General features: G+C 32.6%; 2 protein-coding genes, 1 long non-coding RNA gene and 2 other non-coding genes across 6 annotated transcripts; all 5 read right to left on the bottom strand.

The window, feature by feature from the left end:
* Positions 1-5,710: 5,710 nt before the first annotated feature.
* Positions 5,711-8,042, bottom strand: LOC111895414 (uncharacterized). The gene is made up of 2 exons (XR_002851558.3): positions 7,513-8,042; positions 5,711-6,162 (listed from the first exon to the last, which is right to left on the bottom strand). It is a non-coding gene; the product is annotated as an uncharacterized LOC111895414 (long non-coding RNA).
* LOC111895419 (U6 spliceosomal RNA) lies at positions 7,719-7,821 on the bottom strand. The gene has a single exon (XR_002851561.1). It is a non-coding gene; the product is annotated as a U6 spliceosomal RNA (small nuclear RNA).
* Positions 8,043-11,522: 3,480 nt separating the features above from the next.
* Positions 11,523-13,641, bottom strand: LOC111895413 (uncharacterized). 2 transcript variants are annotated; one of them, XR_002851556.3, is made up of 3 exons: positions 13,273-13,625; positions 13,101-13,188; positions 11,523-11,858 (listed from the first exon to the last, which is right to left on the bottom strand). XR_002851556.3 is itself a non-coding variant. In XM_023891497.3 (3 exons), the coding sequence occupies exons 1-3, from the start codon at positions 13,398-13,400 to the stop codon at positions 11,753-11,755; spliced, it is 318 nt and encodes a 105-aa protein (XP_023747265.1). In that variant the 5' UTR covers positions 13,401-13,641; the 3' UTR covers positions 11,523-11,752. The 2 variants fall into 2 exon arrangements, 1 of the variants encoding a protein (XP_023747265.1); XM_023891497.3 differs by having other exon boundaries at positions 13,101-13,184; positions 13,273-13,641.
* LOC111895420 (U6 spliceosomal RNA) lies at positions 13,365-13,467 on the bottom strand. The gene has a single exon (XR_002851562.2). It is a non-coding gene; the product is annotated as a U6 spliceosomal RNA (small nuclear RNA).
* Positions 13,642-16,224: 2,583 nt separating the features above from the next.
* LOC111895410 (probable 26S proteasome non-ATPase regulatory subunit 3) lies at positions 16,225-19,243 on the bottom strand. The gene is given in 10 exon segments (XM_052766770.1): positions 16,225-17,024; positions 17,269-17,355; positions 17,357-17,456; positions 17,458-17,474; positions 17,623-17,733; positions 17,875-17,929; positions 18,044-18,180; positions 18,253-18,387; positions 18,628-18,821; positions 19,031-19,243. Coding segments are annotated over 10 exon segments (1,404 nt in total). The 5' UTR covers positions 19,119-19,243; the 3' UTR covers positions 16,225-16,544.
* Positions 19,244-21,315: the final 2,072 nt, after the last annotated feature.

Here is a 21,315-nt window from a genome sequence, read left to right as displayed (position 1 = left end):
AGTTCCAGGAAACGATTTGGAGCGAAAGAAAGGTTTTGGAAGAAGGTTTTCAACACCAAAAAGAATAAAGGTATATATTTTAGTTAATTAAGAACATGTTTTCTATTAATTCAATTTGTGTTGGTTTATTAGTTGCTATGATGAGCAGCTGAATCTAGCTACTCTTGTTTAGCTAGATGAAGCTTCCAACTCATGAATAGTTCAATGTTTATGGATTAAGTTTAGTTGGTAAAAATTGCTTGTGTTTGATTTGTATTACCTAGCATGCTATTGTTTGTTTCTCTAATTGTTTGATTGCATGTTCTGTATAGCTTAGTGACCATTAACTGTATGAACTTGTTTACCTAATGATTTAATGAACATTAAATTGTTAGAGCTAGGATTGACCAATCTTAGTTAGTAATTAGCGTAAATAAGCTTAGCTGTGCTAGAGAACGTGTATTGCGACTATAATTACGTTTATATTACAAATCTTACATAGCATATTTACATTCATAATTAGTTTTGTGTTTAATTATGTGTGAACATACATGGTTTGACATGAATTAGTTAATTATTGGTAAAGTTAGAACTAAATTACTAATACAACTAAAAACCAACTAAATAATCCGTAATCATTAGCTAGTCATAAGGAAGAAGTGGATTCAAACTAAACAAGACTGTGTTTTTATTTATTTAATTTGATTTAATTTCATCTGATCTTTTAAAATCAGATAAAACCGCTTTTAACTTGTTAATAATTAGGTTAATTTAATAGTAAGTAAATTAATTAGTAACATCGTTCCCTGTGATCGACAACCGACTTACCCCAACTATACTATAATCTGACTAGGTACACTGCCTATAAGTGCATAGTTAGTTAAGTTTGTAGGGTTATAAATATTAAAATTAGTGGGTACTTTTGTGCACATCAATTTTCATTTTTCTTAATTTTCATACCTTAAGTGGGAGGTGTTTCTTTTTCGTTTTCATCACAGAATGTAATTGGAATTTGTAAGATAAGCCATTTATATTTATAAGTTTATTTATGAGAAATATTTTAAACATTACATGATTTTGATTGATAACAAAAAATGAAAGTACAATATTATTTCATGTATCTTTTTAAATTCTTTGGCTGTTAAACAACAACACAGGTGACCAAACATTTCTTTATTAAATGTTAACTTATTAATCTTTCTTTCCCAAGAAAAAGAATTGTCCAAAATAGGATGTTATTAGCTGTCCAAAGTAGGATGCCAAACTAAACAAAGAAATTTAAGATTGTCCTTTTTTTTGTATTATAGATCCCACTTTTTTTGGTTTCCTATTTGCAAGATTGTACATTTGTTTTTTTTTTTATTATTAAGGTATTGTAGTTTGAAAAAACCTACCCAATTAGAATATTAAACTTTTAAAATGTTTACCCATTTAAAGTAGTACAAATTGCTTTGTATTTCCATGATATTCTTATAATTGATGAGATTTAATGTTAGAATACACAAATACATGGACATGTCTTGCTGTTTCTTGCATTTCACCGATCTAAAAACTTCCAATTACAAGAAATAATAATGTACTTCAACTTATTTGTGTATTTTGGCATCCTACTTTCAATTAATTCGTCAATTAAAGTTCGATGTTTTCCCATCAATAAGGATTTTCTTTGTCCTAATGTAGAGACAAGTACACATAATCTTCTTCCTATTATTGTAATCATTTAAAGAGTATATAAGCACAATGTTGTAATAGAAAGAAACGAAAGTAGATTGCTATAATAACAATTAAAGGAGAAATTGGGCGTTGTTTTTATTAGACTATTATTATCTATCTTATATTTAGAGGGATTATTGTGTAATATTGTATCCTATAAATATCCCTTGTATTTACCATTCACAAATATACAATAACACAATACAATTGTCGATACCTAAAGTCGTTTATGGTATCATAGCCTGGTTACCCTAATCTTGCCGCCAAATTCATTTTCCGACTCTAATTCGTAAGTCGAAACCATCTGTTCCTATTCATTATCCCTTTAAACGATCCCACCATATACATGAAATCACAATCTTCTAGATCCTTGCCGCCAAGATTCTCTTGTGATACAATCTGATAAAAACTAGTGTGGTTATAAATTGATGTTGCTGACCTAATCGATTAAAGTTCATCTGTTTGATGCACTTCAATCGCAGACACAATTCTGCCCTAGATACACGAATCAACCTTCATTATTCTAATACAACAAATCAATGGCTATAACATCCTTTTCTACAACCGAAAAAACAACTCACACAAGTTCGACTTTACTCTATCCCCTACAAATTATGGGTATTGGAAAGCCATAATTCAACCTTTTTTAGTCACAAACAACCTATTTGGTTATATTGATGGAACAATTCCTTGCCCAGAACCCACCCTACCATCAAAATCAACAGAAAAAGATGCAGAACCTACTCCAAACCCGAGTTACTCAGCATGGCTTGCGAATGATGCACACATCAGAATGCTATTGTTGTCGATTGTCATTGAGGCCGCGTTTTAGCATGTGCAAGGTACAACTTCTCGTGATCTATGGCTCTCTTTGGAACGTGCATATACACCTCACACTTCTTCAAAGGAATATACCCTCAAGACACAGCTGCTCAAAATTGAGATGAAAGGTGATGAGTCTTCTGCAGCATATCTCACCAGAGCACAAGAGTACTCTGCTACACTCGCCAACATTGAAAAACCAATAGATGAAACAGATCTCGTTATGCTTGTGATCGCAGGGCTACGAGAAGAGTACACTGGATTCAAGTCTACCTTACTTGGGAGGCGATCTCCCATTGTCTTCACCGATCTCTTTGGTTTGCTCGATGATCATGACTACATGATCAAGAAACATTCCCCACCAGTAGCACCGGCCCAGGCTTTTATGGCTGCCATCACAAACCACAACTCAACCGCCTCATCTTCTGTACAACTGGAGACACTTCAGGCCCTACAACAATTAGTGGCCCAACTAGGCTTTCAACCACAACCAAGCTCACCATAAGCTTTCTACTCAAATTGATCAAGTAACAATAATTCTAACAAACTCGTTGTGGTTATAACAATAATAATAGGGGCCGAGGAGGACGTGGTGGATACAACAACAACCACTCTCAAAGTGATCGTCCTCAAGGAGGTGGAAACCAGGGTCAGTTCAGTTGGGCCTCTAATCAGAACATGATTTATGGCACCTGCAATAGGTGTGGTATTGGGCACATTTGTTCTCAATGCCGAAACCGTGACACCTCAACCCTTCGGACGAAACAACCATCCGCCAATTACGCTGACCATCGCTCCCATACATCATCTACTACCTCGTGGTTCCCTGACATAGGATCTAACAGTCATGTTGCACCTGGTCTCAATGGATTCGATACTTCTGAGCCATACTACGGTGAGTACAACCTACACGTTAGCTACAGCACAGAACAGTACAACCTCAACTCAACCTACACAACATGTCGACATGTAACACATAAATACACATACAGATTACAAGACAATATCATAGGTAATCCTATAGATCTACCAGACTAACATATCAAACTAGCATGCATATCTAATTCATACTCAGCTTATCAACAACTACTAGGATATCGAATCCAATGGTCCGGCCTTGGTGCCATCGACCCCTAAGTATAGTGATGAAAACTCACCTCAAAAGCAGCACTGACTAACAAGATCCAACTTTCAACTCAAAGCTCCGAACTCCACCACCTATAACCACAATGTGACTATCTCCATCAAAATCCCAAAATACCCTCAGAAGTCAGACTTGGTCAACCATGGTCAAAGTCAAAGTCAATCGGCTAAGGTTAACAGTCCATGTTGACCAACTCGTCGAGTGCATCTACTGACTCGTCGAGTTCCTTTAGTTTTTCAGAAAAACCGAGAAAACCCTAGCCAACTCGCCGAGTCATCTCAACAACTCGCCGAGTTTGCTTAGTATCCAGAAGGTCAACGAAACCCCGATCCAACTCGTCAATTTTTCCTAGTCTTAGCACATTCAGGCATTTCCCAAGTGAATCTGATGCCTCAAACCATAGATCTGGCCCCCTAGAGTTAAGATACCATGTAAAGTTGCTAACTTTATATCCATTCATGGCATTATGGAGCTAAAATACTCAAGCAAAGCTTATTAAGGGACTTAGAGCATGAAGGAGGGCCAAGACTTGATAAAGTTGGCAACTTTAAGTCCTTGGAGGCCATGAGGTGTCCAGATTTGAAGTTATAGCTTCATAACATGCTCAAATCCAAGAATGGTCCTAAATAAGCTAATAATAGCAATAAACTCTCAAATGGAGAGATCTAGCAAATGAATGATCAAGGAATCGACTTTATACCTCAACATGGTTGCAACAACAGTGAAAATCCCGGATCTAAAGCCTTCCTCTCAATTAATCCTCTTCAAGCTTCAAGTTCCTTCCAAAAGAGCACCAAAAATACACTCCAAGCTCACACACACTCAAAATGAGAGATGAGGCATGAATTAAGGTTTCACTGGACAGGGGAGGTGATAAGGGAGGCCAACAATGAGACTTAATGTTTTTAAATAGGGTGCAAAACCCTAAAAACTAAAGTTTCATAATCAGCCACCAACTCATCGAGTTGGGGCCTTCCAACTCGTCGAATAGGTCTTATAAAATACACGGTCTTCTTTGTTTCTACACAACGAGTTAAGGCCCTCCAACTCTTCGAGTAGGCTTTATAAAATGCATGAAATCCCTAGAATTTCATACCTAGAAATCAAGATGTTAAATATTTGGAACAAATGATCGAAATAATTTGTTTACTTATAAAGTTTATTACTACAAAACTATTGATTTAAATAATTATATTTTTTTTTAACAAACCTATACATAAGATTACAAGTTTGTCAAGCATATTTTTTTAATTTAGATGATATTAGATTTGTTCACCGTATCTAACCCATTTAATCTTTTTATTTCCTCAAATGTTTCGTCTATATAATAAAAAAAAAATCGAGATATAAATTGATCAAAATTACTTACACCTTAAAACAAATGCTTACTTGTCTTGAATTATTGTACTTAGGACACACGAACAACAATATGCACAATAACGTATACTCAATAGTTTAATGAATAAAAGAAAGCACAATTTATAAATATGTATTGAATTTCTAATATGCATTAATAGTTTAATTGGTTTAAACATAGGTTGAACTTTTCTCTTTTTATTCAAAATCAAAATACCTTAAACAGGTTTCAAAACCCAAATACACCAACCAAACCAAAACTTTGTTACAACAAAATATCTTGTAAAATTACAAATACATAAATACTAGAATGCAAGAATTGAAAAGTTTAGGGTTGTTGAATGTAAGAAGTACCTACTTACATTATTTTATTTGTTTATCATAACATCATATTTCTATTTCCTCATATCACGCATTGTAGTTTGAAAAATTTACCCAATCTTAAAGTAGAAAGCAATAAGATTGGGAAAGCTAAATAAACAAATTGATGAAAGTCCGTTGCTAGTTTTGTATTTAGCCTGAAAGGTAATCTCGCATCTTAATGATCACATGACATTGTAGCAAAAAAAAAAAAAATACAGTTTTAACAAGTTCAAAAACAGTAAACTATTATCATATAATAAGTTTTTCCATTTATTTATTTATTACAATATCCTAATTTTGTTTCCTTCATGTCAACATCATACTATAGCAAACTTATTCAACTACAACACTTTCCATTACTATAAAGTTAGATTTTTCAAAGTCCAACCTCCTAACTCCTAACAATGAAAAAAAATCTGAAAGTACAATGCCATAACTGGATACATTTTCTATAGTACAATGTCTTAAACTCTTAATAAGAAAGATACTGAAACCACAATGTCATAACAGGAGAGAAATGAAACTATCAAAAATCGTCATTGTCTTCCTCGATTATATGCTTTGTAATGCAAGACAAGAGAGGACAAAACATATTGTACTACATTTGGTGGGTCTAGAACTAGGACTGATGTTAATTGGACAAAAGTTGCATTTTTTGTTCCATTCAAGAAAATGTGTAAAAGACATGAATGCCCTCCTTATCAAACACATCCAATCCATGGAAAGCTTGTCCAGCAAATGAGACTTAAAATTGCACCACCAATGGGTCAAAATGAAAAACTTGGCTGAAAATGAAATTGGTCAAACAGGTCAAAATATGCCCAAAATACATACACGAACTTGTACTTTCACTAATTTATCGATTTATCCATTTACCTATTATGAGTAGTAATTAAAACCACTACATATTTTTGAACCCTTTAAACAACCATTCTTATCAGTAAACCGCTTTAGAATAAAGAAGAAAGTAATTTCACCATTTTACCGATTCAGCCATGAACTAATACTTTTTCATGATTAATATAATAATAGTTTGGTGACTAAACCAACAAGAAATAGTACTTTGGTGGTTAAATGGATAATGAAAATACGTAGTGCTTTCTGTGATATCTCTTTTTTTTTTTTTTAATTAATAGAGAATGGCAGGGTAGTGAGACTTTTCAAACTAAGTCCTAGTTATTTGCGAAGTTGCCCTCATTTATAGATGTCTGCATTTAGAGCTAGAACAAAAGGGAAGAAGTAGGGGAACTTCAACAGCATATTACAAGTTGAAAGCTAAAAAACCAGAAATGAATCAATTACATTTCACATCTTTTCTTTTTCATTTAATTCTAATCAAAATTAGCTCATATAAATCATTGGTAACCATTGTGATGTTAATGTTAACTAATTTGACTAAAAATGTAATTTATACGATGTTGATGGTGTAAGCATTTAATTGATAGAAAAATGAGAAATTAAGGTGATAGTATTATCTATCTTGCTTGTATAAGAGATGATAAACTGGAGGGTATAAGTATAACCAAAAAAAAGTTACAACTTAAACTTTCTCAATTAAGGCATTCTTTATGCATCAAGTTAAAAAGAAACACCTAGCTTATCAGGTTAAATCTTCTCAAGTTAAAAAATAAATAAATAAATAAATAAAAACGTACCCAATTGCAAAGTGATAGAACTTAATCATGTATCAAAGCTTATAAGATGCATTTTTTCTTTCCCTCTATTTAATATTTTGCAGAAGTATACTTGAAGCTTTAATACAAACTAAACATTATAATTTCTAAACTACAAAGAAGATGAGTAAAGTATGTTAGAGTAAGCAACCTTATATACTGTTTGATTGTTAACTGCTGTTGAAGACATATGATAAATCAAGAAGTTGCACCAATTAGAAGAAAGACAACCAACAGAAATTAACGAATACAATCAGATAAACATGAAAAGTCTGAATCTCAACATGTAAAAACCAAACTTGTATCATAAACTTATGCCTGATTATTAATTGATTCGACCAAACTATTCAAGGATGTTAAGGAGCACATTTCCATCTATATGTGAATCATATACATACGCATCACAGGCTGCATAAAAACTAGAAATAAGTAAGAGTTTTTATCAGAAGTCATTAACAGTACCTTGTCGTAGCTTGTGAATCGGAGAAACAATTCCCTAAACAAAAAATTTGGAAGCCGTTTTAGCGAGATAGGGCAAACAATGGCACGAAGTTGAAGCGGATTTCCATTAGCGGTATTTCTTTGAAGTTGTTGAGTCAGAAATCAACTCAAAATCCAGACATAAAAGAATTTGAAGAGCAATCGATCGAGCAAATTAGGGCAAAAAAAAAAATTTGGACCATTTCTCGATTTGTGCGTGTCATCCTTGCGCAGGGGCCATGCTAATCTTCTCTGTATCGTTCCAATTTTATCGGATGTCCCCGAAGGGACGAACTATACTCGAAGGCCAAGCAATATAAACTCAAAGGATAGCGTACAAACCACCGATGTGGGAGGCCATGGCATTGATTCAATCAGACGATAGTTAAAGTATTTGGTTGTAAAAGCCCTAATTTTGACTGTTCCTCTTTTCAGTTTTACCACCTCAAGGTGAAGATGATGAAATCCTATCATGCACCAAACCTAAAAGACGACTCCTATTCATTTTAAGATGTTTTGGGTGAACAAAAGTTATAATTTATAAATCTTTAAAGATATTTTAGTTTTTTTTTTTTTAGACTAATTTATAGCTTATTTGACCTTTTTTACTTTCTATATTAATTTGTCAATATGATCCCTTAATGAAAATTATAATCCGAATACATTTGTCTATAAGTAAATTAAAGCTTTCTCATTTTAATTGTTCATTTTTTCTCGTTAAAATAAATCATCCTTGTTGCAAAATATATAATAAGAAAAACAATATACAAAAAATTAAATATGTTTTATCTTTTGAGTATTTATCTCAAATCCTTCAATTCTTGTAAACAATAATCCTTTTGATATTTCACAACACTTAATAATATGTAACAAAAATCCATTTTAAAAACAAGGTAATATTAGGAATCCAAAAAAGCCACACACTTTGTAGCAAGGATTGTACACTGTTGATCATGGTGCAACGGACTCCGATGGCATAACATCAATCAAATCCACTTTAGGTTAATATTATAAAAGCTTTAAATTTTTAACGCGTAATTAGTAAAAGCCCTGATATCTTTTTTATTATTGTTGTGGCCACAACTTTCTCGCAGAATTATCATTCTAGCCCACTTAACGAGTTTAATGGTTAAGTTGGTTAAATTTTTTGCAAAATTAGTCCTAAAAAGTTGGTTAAAAACCATGTGGTATAATTTTTTTAAAACCTGAGCGACTAAATTTGAACTTTTTAGGACTAATTTTGCAAAAAAGTTAACCAACTTAACCATGAAACTCGTTAAGTGGGCTAGAGTGTTAGTCGCTGAGGTTTTAAAAAAATTATACCACATAGTTTTTAACCAACTTTTTAGGACTAATTTTGCAAAAAAATCTAACCAACTTAACCATGAAACTCGTTAAGTGGGCTAGAGTGATAATTCTGCGAGAAAGTTGTGACCACAACAATAATAAAAAAAAATATTAAGGCTTTTTCCAATTACTCGTTAAAAATTTAGGACTTTTATAATATTAAGTCATCCACTTTTATCTATTGTTGTTATAATATAACTTATGTGGATGTTGATTTATTTCTTACATTCATGTCTAGCATTATATCTAGATTCTCTCTTGTTAGCATGACGTGTACGACATTTTGGTTCAGTTTATTTTTAGGCTGCTTTGGACCATGTTAAATTCGTGGTATTTATGGTTTGATTTCTATTTCTCTTTACCATTTGAATTGATCAAGTGTCTAGCCTTAATGATATTTAAGGAGTCTGATTGCCTTTTCTTAAGCCTAATTGTCACGGGGTTGAAATCTTAGTCGGATATTATTTTATTGTAAAACAAACACCGGATGATTTTTCCTACTTTCAGTTTTGTAGCCATTTAAACTTTCCAGTTTTGTAGTCAGTTGACTAGTTCCTGGATAAGTTGGAAATGGAGATGAAGTTTTTTTAGATTGAATTCTTGTATGTGATGCTCTCTATTATGTTGGAGGTTAACGGAATGATCATTAATTGCAAATCTTTTCAAGTATTTGGTCATGTGTTAATGACATTTTTATAAAATGATACATCTTAATTATGAAGGATGAAAAGTTTTTATTACAAACTCAACCGTTACAAATCAAGAAATAAATGGTCCTGTTATAAAGGAATGGGAAAATACATGTTTGGTTCGTAATTAGAAAGTTAATATTTGTATAGTCTTTAAGGAATCTCATTCCATTAAAACAAGTCTTTTTTAACTTTCACATTATACAGTTTCGTAAACTTCCAGATTCAGTCCTTCAAGATCAGAGCATTATCACTTTCAGCTTCCTCTTTTTATCTTTGTTTTGACCATCAGCCACATCAACTATCCTTGCTTGAATTTTAGTCCTTACAACAAAGCAAAAAACATTATCAAAAATTCATAATTAATGACGTGCCCCATTTCTATTCAAATACAAGATTGTAATCATGTTATTATTAGTTTTATCAGTTAAGCTTTTGGTACATTTAGGCTTCTCAAATACATGCTCTAATTTTTATTTTAAATCTAATAGCTCATTTAGTCCAAACTCTGATAACACATTATTAGCATCCTACTCTCATGCAACATGCCAGCATACTTCATGCTATGATAAACAAATCAATAGCTCAAATTATATCGGGATTTTAGTTAGGCATTTCTCAAATGATACAAAATGGTTATGAAGTTTACAATAGTTCAAATTAGCATCATGCATTAATATTTGTTTTGCATAGTACAATGATTAATTGGCAATGAAACCTTGACTAAGATTGTTACAGATTTCATTCACTCCATAGTACAATGAAACCTTATATCCTATACTTCTCAAGTCTGCATAATATGTTTCAGTTGCAAGTTTTGGCTTACTATCTTAAGTTCTAAAATAAGAAAACTGCTAGAAATAGCAATGTGTTATTCCTTTCTTTTAACGATATGGGCAATGTACTTTAATAATAGCAACATACGTACCAATTTCTACCCATAATTGCAAAAAACTTGTAATGCTTAAATTCAAATTTGGTATTTGTAATGCCAGATAAGCAAAAAAATGTCAAAAGGCAATTAGATACCATTTTTCAGGTTGAAAATTGCTACGATCAGTGTTGTAAAAATCTTGACTAAAAGATCAATCTCATCATGGTAATTAGTGCAAAAGACTGTCGATTATGCACTTGATTTTACCCATATCAATCCATATCAAGTCAACACGACAAAAATTGCTATTTTTTGTCCCATCCAAAAAGTAGGTAGAATAAGATAGGACAGTGTATTGACTCACTCTCAATCTATTGTTTATGCAAAAGATATGAATGACCTTTCATAATCATCCTCAATTCCTCTTCCTTAACTTATAGACAAAACTTGTCTGGTCCAAACCTTTCATAGTCATCTTGTTCATTAACTATGATAAGCTAACTTAACCTTATGTCGTCTTAATTACTTGACTAACTTAAGTTTTGAACTTCATGAAAGATGGTAGATTATTAAATTGATGTGCATAACCCTCCTAAAAGTTATCATGTGTGTTTACTGCACTAATAAACTAACAACTCATACTTTTGACCCCTTTTCATACAAAATTAACCTACCTTCACTAACTAACAGCTTAACACAGAGACTTGTCAGTAAACGTCATGTGCATTATACTTTATTCTCTTTTGTCGACATGATGTATTTGATATTGGTTCTATTTGCAAAGACGTTTTGCCTTCTATAAAGATTAATGGTCATGTTGGATCTTTTTTTGATGGTATTTGTAGCCTTATTTAACTTCAAGTAGACTGTTTAATGTTCCCACACCTAAAGTTCACATGAACATGTGTAGTCGGAAATATTATTTAACCGTTTTTTCTGACTTGATGTGATACCACAAACAATTTCCAAGGATAGTCCCAACAGCAAGGGGAATGCATTTCTAGGACTGAAAGTGATTTGAGGGTCATTTGTTTAAATAATTTACCGCTTTCAAAATATAAGAATTTCAATAAGATGTGAAGGGGCTAAAAAGGTGAGGGTTACATACAAGAAAAAAAAAACTGTATTCTATTTGTTTATAATAACATTCTAACTTTCATTTATTTTTTCTATACAACCTTACATTTTGAGTAATCTACCCATCTATAGAAAACAAGCGTCATATAAGGAAAAACTGAAATCTATCCATATATAATTTGGATACACTTCCCAAAGTAAAATGCTTTGATAAGAAAAAAAAAGATTGAAAATATTATGTAACAGAAAGCAACAAAAGTTGGAGATGCTGATGTTGTGAAACTGGTTGAGAATTTCTCATCAACTGTTTTGAAAAGGTCGAGATGTCCGATTCTAACAGCCTGAAAAAAAAACAAGAAATTATGGGTAAGAAGTGTAAACACTAGGCTCCATTTGTTATGCAGGAGTACATGACAACTGCAGATAAAAAAAAACAATAAAGGTTGTACCTGCACTGCATTTGATAACTTGAAAGAAATTTTTTATTGTTAACAAAATGTATTATATATACCTTAAATTACGAGAAAACAAACCCTACTCAATTCCAAATTCATGAAAACGGGATGAAGGAAACACGACACAAGTATTCATCATCAATTATTGGGATTAAATGCAAGACACACATATACTAAATGTGATGGAACATAACATTTTAGAAACATATATATTAGAAAGCAGTAAACAATGTATACAATGAAAGAATATAGAAGTAGCCTACAAAAGCATATGAAAATATGAATAATTGATAGGGAACAATACAGGGAATAGCAACATGCTTCACTCATGTTACCTATACAAGCAAATGTACTGTTATTTGTAAGTGTGTTGTTATTATGGGTAAAATGATGTAAGTACATTAGGGAACTCAAATGGTTCATTTTGAAACCCTGGATGGAAGATTATTATTATTATTATTATTATTATTATTATTATTATTATTATTATTATTATTATTATTATTATTATAGAGACAGAGAGAAAATGTGGATGCATTTCATGTAATGAGTAATGATGTGAGCCAAGGTTTGTGACATGTAAATTGGTGAAAAACAATGGTGACCTATGTCAAATGATTATGGAGATGTTTTCTAGTAATCTATGAATCTTGTATATTTTAGTGATCTTGATGGATGAATTTAGTACTCATAGAGTTGATTTCTTGCCTACAGATTGTTGAATGTTGAATGCTGTAAGCCTGTAACTTTTCTACAGATTCTTGAATGTTGTAACTTTTACTATTAAAACTACTTTGATATAATGGCAAAGGTAAGATTGTTAGCATAGCTGATTCTCACTCACATAATTTGGTGTTCTTTTTGCATTTTGACAAGCATTTGAATACACTAAATCACTCAAGAAAAACCCCAATTTCAACATCTAAAGACGAAATTACTTCAACAAACTTCATGCTTGATTATTAACTGCTACCAGACAATTCAGGCATAGATATTAACAGTGATTCACTTATCCTGCCTCCAAAACAAATACATTGATTCTATCTACATCCATAAACAACGAATCATGTCATTTGTTATGAGCAAGCTGCTATGGGTGAAAACTACGAGGGAAGCCATTAATCGTACCTGGTGAGTCGAACAAACACCACGGTTTTCCTTTGAAATGATTTAGGGCCAAAAACAACTGCAAAATCGGTCGATACATTGATTCTATCTACATCCATAAACAACGAATCATATCATTTGTTATGAGCAAGCTGCTATGGGTGAAAACAACGAGGGAAGCCATTAATCGTACCCGGTGAGTCGAACAAACACCATGGTTTTCCTTTGAAACGATTTAGGGCCAAAAACAACTGCAAAATCGGTCGAACGAACTAGGGCAAAAAAAAAAAATTGGACCATTTCTCGATTTGTGCGTGTCATCCTTGCGCAGGGGCCATGCTAATCTTCTCTGTATCGTTCCAATTTTATCGGATGTCCCCGAAGGGACGAATTATAGTCGAAGGCGGAGCTTGATAAACTCAGACGCTTACGTTCCAGCCACCAATGTGGGAGGCCATAGAATTGCTTCAATCAGATGATAATTTAGTTAGTAGATAATTTGAAACTTTATGGATCCAGTGGATCCATAAAGTTTCAATGTTTTAAAGGAATGAGAGGGAACCATGTGGCACCCCCTTTGACCACGTATTTTTCAAAGTGTGCATAAGCTTCTTTAATACACTTCCCTTAAAAAAAAAATCAGTACTATCACTTAGCAGAACATCTTCCAGACCTAAACAAAAAGTTATAGGATGTCAACTGCCACCTCGAACAACACTAGTTTCAAGTCATCGAAGTCTAATGGTAATGTAGCTTGTAGGTTTTAAATTTGCGTAAATTTGTTGGTAAGTTTAGTGTTAATAAGTTGTGTAAACTATTTCATTTTCATTGAAAGATACTCCAGTCGTCCAGACCGCTCCTATGTAACAAATTAACATTCATTGTACTATAATGCGTTAACAACTTAAACTTATGTTTCTAGTTCAAGAAAAATTAACATACATCTCATTGTACTATAATGCGTTAACAACTTAAACTTATGTTTCTAGTTCAAGAAAAATTAACATACATCTCATTGTACTATAATGCGTTAACAACTTAAACTTATGTTTCTAGTTCAAGAAAAATTAACATACATCCGGTAAATTGCATTAACAACTTAAACTTATGTTTCTAGTTCAAGAAAAATTAATATACATCCGGTAAATTACTTATAAGCTAGATTTTTAAAATACAATTCGAGATTGTTTATTGATAAGCTCATGGAGCTTTTTTAACATGGTTTCCTAAACCATTAGACATGGGGTCATTCTAATCTTCTCTGTATCATTCCAATTTTACCGGATGCAACCGAAGGGACAAACAATATTCGAAGGCGAAGCAATATAAACCCAACAACTTTCGTTGGAGCCACCGATGTGGGACGCCATACCATTGCTTCAATCAAACAATACTTCTGTATTTGTTTATAAACCCTCATTTTTAGTGTCATCTTGGTTCTACATCAAAGTTGAACACATCGAAGCGATATCAATCCTCGAATACATTCTAGATAGAACGGACCTCGTATGAAACAATGACTATTTTGATTTCCAAATAAAATAGGTAAATTGTTGTTTTGGATTTTAATAAAAATCACCATATGAAAATCATTATAAATTTATTTATTAAAACAAAACAAAATGCTATTTTTTTTAGCAAACTGATATATGATGTGTATTTAAAGTTATTTTAGACAATATTTGTCATTTGACATATTTTATAGCTTACTTGTACATGCAATTCATTAATGAAAAATATGATTTGAATATATTAACCTTTAAATAAATTGATCAAAATTACTGACGTACTAAAATAAATGATTACTCGTTATGACTTATTATCTTTGTTTTCCCTATTCAAAATAAATCGTTCTTATTATAAAATCACAATGCAAGATAATTTAATGAGTCGGCATCATTCAAGTTTTCTTTATTTATCAAAACTCTTCCATTCTTCCAAACTATAATCCTTCCATTCCTCCTTGTGGGAGTTGGGCTAGACCCAAGGACCTTGTTATGCATACTAAAGCAGATACCGATATGAGAATCAAAGGTGAGTTGTGGTTCGGACGCTTATAGTGGGCTAATTCATTATAGCCCCTCAACTTAAAAGAAGCCTTAAAGCGTCCATTCAAAAAAGGTGCGAGTGGGTGTTGTTTTGTTTTGTTTGTTTGTTTGTTTTGGAATGTTTATTATGATAAGTCGTCAATTATGAGAACGGGATGTCATGTTTTTCGAAAATTATCACTTCTAAAATAAAAGAGTTCCAATGAAATGTGATCAAATGCGAGAGATAGCAACATAAATTTATTTATTTGTTTATTCTGACATCCGACTTTCATTTTATTGTGTACAACGTTGTATGGAAAGTCACAATGTCAATCAAATACAAGGTAATTTTCATTACTATAATTGGGTAAAAAAATTAATATGTCCTAATAAGGAAAAAAGTTGAAAGAGTTAGGATACATTTTTTGAGGTAATAGGCCTTTAAGAAAGAAAAAATGAAAGTACAACAAAAGAAATGAAATTAGAAAACTATAATAAACAAATAAATGAAAATATGTTGCTACTTTTTGCATTTAGCTTACGAGATAAATCTCACAACACTCATATCATGAGATCATATCCTAAACATTTGACATTTAAGAATATAATTTTAACATCTTCGAAAACAACAAATTATAATCAAAAGGACACCTACTTTGATTTATTTGTTTATTATAACACCCTACTCTCATTTCTTCCTATGCATCAATGTACTTTAAAGAATCTATGAAGTATAACAATTTCAATCAAATAAAAAACAATGTTCATTTCTAAAATCATGTAGATTTTTAAAAATACAAAGTACAATGTCTTATTGTCTTAATAAGAAAAAAGTTACAAGTTCCATATTGTAGTAAGAAGTAATGAAACTAGACGCTAAAAAAGCCAATAAATGAAACTACTTTGTTGTTTCTTACATTTAGCCCAAAAGGTAATCTGAAATAGGAGATGAGGCCAATAACACAAGATCATAGAGAAAACATAAGACCTCTAGAAATACAATTTTAACATGTTTGAAAACAACCTACTTTCATTTATTTATTTATTATAGCATTGTATTTTGAAAATTTTTCTAATTATAACGATGTTGTTTTTTTTTTTTCTAATTATAACAATGTTATCTAAATATAAAACAATTTTTTATTTATGTTAACGGGTACCTTTTTCAAAACATAATATTCTAATAAGAATAGATGTTGCTCGAGTCTTGGGTGTATTTCTTTAGGTTGCGGCTAAAGTAAAGTTAGTGAGGGCAATAAGGTCATTTTCTGTTAGATAGGTTAGGTCAATGCTAGTAGCCTAGGTTAGTATATCCTTGAACTAATCTTTTTCTTTTTCCAGTTCAATCATTCAATTCCTGTTCTATCATCAGTTCAGATTTAGTTTTAGTTTTAGTATAAAAGTAAAAACGTTGAGATGGAGTATTACAAGCAAATCAATATTCGTCATCATATTCTTCATCGGATGTATCGCTATCGCTATCGCTATCGACCTGTTGCTCCTTATGATAATTTGGCGGGAAGCGAAGGGAACGTACAGCCAGATTATGCATATTCAAGCAGAAGGCAATTCTAGAATTGAAAGCAATTTGTGGTTCGTTTGTTGAATAGATGTCTCCCGTTTCCTTAGAAACCATCCACCCGTTTGCATGATCCAACATGGCATCGATGGCACCATCACGGATGGCTTTTGACACGATGCTCTCCACATCAGCAATTAATGGGTTCAGTCGGAGCTTGGTTGCCACGTCAGCAAGGGAGATACGCGAGTATGCGATGCTGATGTGGCGGAGTCTGTTTCTTATGACGTTGTGGCGGAGTCTTACGATTAAGTTGTTGGTTCGGTCGGAGGTGAAAGTGGTGGAGAATTTCTCGGCGACAGTTTTCAATAGTTCCAGATCTCCAATTCTAACCGCCTGAAAAAAGAAATGAAGGAATTAGAGATTCCATGGAATGGAATGGCATGTTTGGTTCACGGGATTTGGAATTCGAGATTCCGTTCCGTGACATGTTCGGTTGCCAAATGAACAAAATCCAGTTTTGTCAAATTACATGCTTGATGGATTTCACTATTCAAGTCGAAGTCAAAAGTCAGAATTGAGTTAGTTAGTTAGTTAGTTACAACTGAACTGGGGGTTATTGTAATTGAAGTGAACTTACATTTGTGAGGTCAAAGTAAGGCCTCAATGCATTCTTCATGCCTTTCTGCTTAAAAAGGGTTCGTTCAGGAATCTCTCCAAGAAGTAGACGAACAATGATGGCCCACTTGTTGCATTGGACCCGGAAACCAAGGGATCTCTCCACAGGGGCTTTTCGGGCAGCTTGGAGAAGAGATTCCTTTCTGCTTAAAACAGGTAACGACAAAACTGTAAAAAAATACAAATATCGAATATAAAATAATGAAATGCTCCTGTATATCAAATATCGAACCCTCCATATGAAGCAAATATCAAACCTTTTAACAAATGGAACCTTTCAAAGGATGAATTGATGATTTATCAAATGAAGAATTACCTGGCGATTTGAATGACCTTCAAAAGGTGGTGCCTTTGATCTAAACTTCTCTGCTTGATCATACAAATTGTAATGAAGGTAGTTGTGAAGTATCAAGTTTAGGAGTCTTTCCTGCTCATCACACAACATAAAATGATTCACCAGAAACATTGATTATAATAATATTACTAATAATACAAATAATAATAACAAATAAATATACTAATAATAATGATAGATAACTAGTCACAGTAACAAAATTGAGAAACAAACCTGCCCCAATTCATCATGATGCAACCTAGCAACCCGGTGCAAAACAAGGAGATTACTGCATGTAATTAAACATCATCATCATCATCTTATTCAAGCCAGATAAATTGATAAAGTATGATTGGTCACAATCTAGTTGATAATTGAAAAACATAACCCTTTTGTCACTCACCCACGAATTTCAGAGAGACTGTTGCTAAGTTCATGAGAAAGAGAGTAATAGAAGTAGAGTCTGGATGCCAGAACATCAACTGTTCTTCTGTTCGAGTTTTTCAAACTGGCAATGCCTGCTGAAGAACAAGCCTTAGCCTGCATAATATGAAGGTGAGTTGACCAATTGACCAATTGCCAAGATGAAGTAATCTAAACATATATGCTCACCTCAGTGTACTTTTTCTGATCAATTAGGAATATCAGCACAAGGAAGTAGCAGTAGATCTCCATCTCATGGGAGTGATTAACAGTACCTTGAGTTGCAGATGATGCAGTATCAACTTCCATCTCATGATCATCATCCTATAATATATCAAACCAAATGCAAATGTTTATGTCATTCAGATCATTTTGTTTTCAATTTCACCAACAAGTATTTGAAATCAAGTTCCACGTTACTTTGGGCTGTACATTCGAAATATATAACATAGTGTCAAGGAAATTCGCGAAAGAGATGCTTAATTATGTGCCTCATAGAATAGATGACTAATTGAATGGAAGTTTATTAAACATCGAGATTCACAAAGCCAAAAAGTAACCTACCTTTGGAAAAAATGAAATTAAACGAGAGTGTGCTTCCGATCCAGTTGTAAGGGCAAAATTAAGGAACGGATAGATCACAGAAACTTTTAACCGCCATCTTAACACGATTGTAATGCTAACGGCTCTCAAAATCCAACGAACTTTACCAGTGTAAGCTCCGCCCTCAATCAGTTCAACAACTCTTTTTTTAAAATCTGAAAGCCAATTTTCACATGATCTCCATGAAGAATTCGAAATTTCAACTCTAATAAGTAAATAAAAACAAACGATGTTGGTAGAGTAAACGCACACATTTTATAACATCAATTGTTCCACAACAAAGAAATTAAATCAAGTTTATCAAGAAACGAACTATATGATCAAATAAAACAATCATCGGAATCAAATTTATAGACATTCTTACGCTGCAAAACGCGATGAGACATAGATTCAAGAGAGCTCGAAGGTGACGCCGGAACCTGTTGTTCTTTCATATCAACATCTTGCGTCATTTTTCCTGTAAATTGCTACAGAATCACACCATACAGAATCGACAATCACAAATACAAAAGAATAAAATCCTGCTAGATCATGAATCAAAATTTCCAAATGAGAACAATCGCTAACAATGCTTAATTTGAAACTTTGGATGGATCAATCGACTGGTTAGCACTTTGGCGGGCCAAATGTCAAGTATTTACTATTTAGTTCGATTTTGAAAGAGCGCACTTCGATACCGTCCAGTAGAGAAAATGTCAATTTCAACCCTCTTAGTATTACAAGCTACCAGATTCAGTCCCTACGAATTTGGTGTATACAAATGGAGGGGATTTTTTGGGATATTCACCACAATAAACACTTTCTTTAATTACATATAACAACCCTACCATCCTTTTGAGAAGTTTTCAAAATAAGCATCATCTTCAAAACTTAGTTAAGTGTGAAATAGCTTTTTGATGAAAAATATATCAAAACTCTACTAACCCACGACTAAGCTAATATATACAATAATATTGATGTACAATATTAGTATATAAATCATGATGTCAAAATTTGAAAATACGTAACTAAATGTCTAAAACTAATTCACTATAGAAGTGAACTCGTCGTAAAATAGCATATGTTCGGTAAATTCGGATATCATACCACAAGTAGGGGTGTTCAAAAATATCCGTATCCGAAATTCCGATCCGAAATTCCGAAATTCCGAATCCGAATTATCCGAAAAATCGGATATCCGAAATTTCGGATATCCGAAATTTCGGATATCCAATTTTTCGGAATCGGAATTGGATAATGCTTTTCAGATTTTTCGGATAATTCGGATATCCGATATCCGAAAATTTTGGTTTTATTTTATACATTATTTGTTATTTTAGTCGCATATGTCTTATGATATGAATTTTAGTAACTAAAACATATTGATAACACCATTAATTAAATACATATATTACTTCATATGCCTTTCTAATTTAAAAATATGTATTTTTAACTTAAAAACTTCATATGTTTTTCAAATTTTAACAAAATTTCAATTTTTCGGATATCCGATTTGGTATCCGATTCCGTATCCGAAATTTTGGATATCCGAAATTTCGGATACGGAATCGGATACCAAAAATCAACTATCCGAAATTTCGGATATCCGAAATTCGGATATCCGAATTTTCGGATATCCGGTTATGAACACTCCTAACCACAAGGACAATGTAACATCCTCATTAATGTAAAATTCTCATTTATAACTTAGAAATGTTTTTTTTTGTCTATTTTAGTAAAAAATAAAAATTAGGAAGCTAAAATAAAATTATTTAACTAAATGAAATAAAATTTAATTAATTAAATAATAATGATAGAATTGATCGTAAGAATTAGTTATAAGATTATTGAAGTCAAATTTGAAAATTATGATGGTTCCGTATTATAGTTGTCAATTTGTGAAAGTTGGGATTTGAGGTATGTGACCATTGAGGACTTGAATGTTATGAAATGGATAGAGAATGATTAGATATAAAAATTCTATAATTGCCGGTCAATCGGACAAACACAAGGTAAACTTGGTTTAAAAAAGTGGAAGAGATGAATGTAGCTATAAAATGCATGGATGTACAAGGATTTAAGAGGCATTGAGGATACTCACTTATAAGTGCTGGCTCGTGAAAGTGTGGCTTCCTTAAGAGTTAAGAGTCAAGGAGCGGCTTTTGAAGTGAATTAATTTTTGTTATATTGATTGGCTAATATTTTAAAAAAGGATTGGTTTCACGTTAGACTAGTTAAACGGGTTAAATCTACTTCAGTGTAATACTACTTAAGCGAGTCAAATGAGTTAAATGGGTCAAATAGGTTATACGGGTTAGTCATGTGGTGTCGATTTGAGATGTTTAAGCGTGTCATGTCTAGGTTGACATTTTTTGACCCGTTTATTAAACATGTTGTGTTCGTGCCATGCATTTTCAACCCGTTTAAATTTTCACACGACATGACTCATTTGCCATGTAGTTACAATTGGATTCTCTTTTGATTCACAATTATATTTTTAATCTTCTTCTCTTTTGATTCCATTTTCCAATTTGGCTTCCTGATTTCGACATATTGGTTGGTTCGGAAAAATAGAAGTAACATCTTTAATAGATGAATTGGTGTCAAGGAAAATGGATTCAGAAAATTAGAAGTAACATCTTTAATGGACAAATGTGTGTGTTTGGTGCG

Source organism: Lactuca sativa, chromosome 8, assembly GCF_002870075.4.
Source record: "Lactuca sativa cultivar Salinas chromosome 8, Lsat_Salinas_v11, whole genome shotgun sequence".
In the NCBI taxonomy this organism is placed as follows: Eukaryota; Viridiplantae; Streptophyta; class Magnoliopsida; order Asterales; family Asteraceae; genus Lactuca; species Lactuca sativa.
The sequence above is the reverse complement of the archived record's forward strand: the minus strand, read 5'-3'. Positions and strand labels throughout refer to the sequence as shown.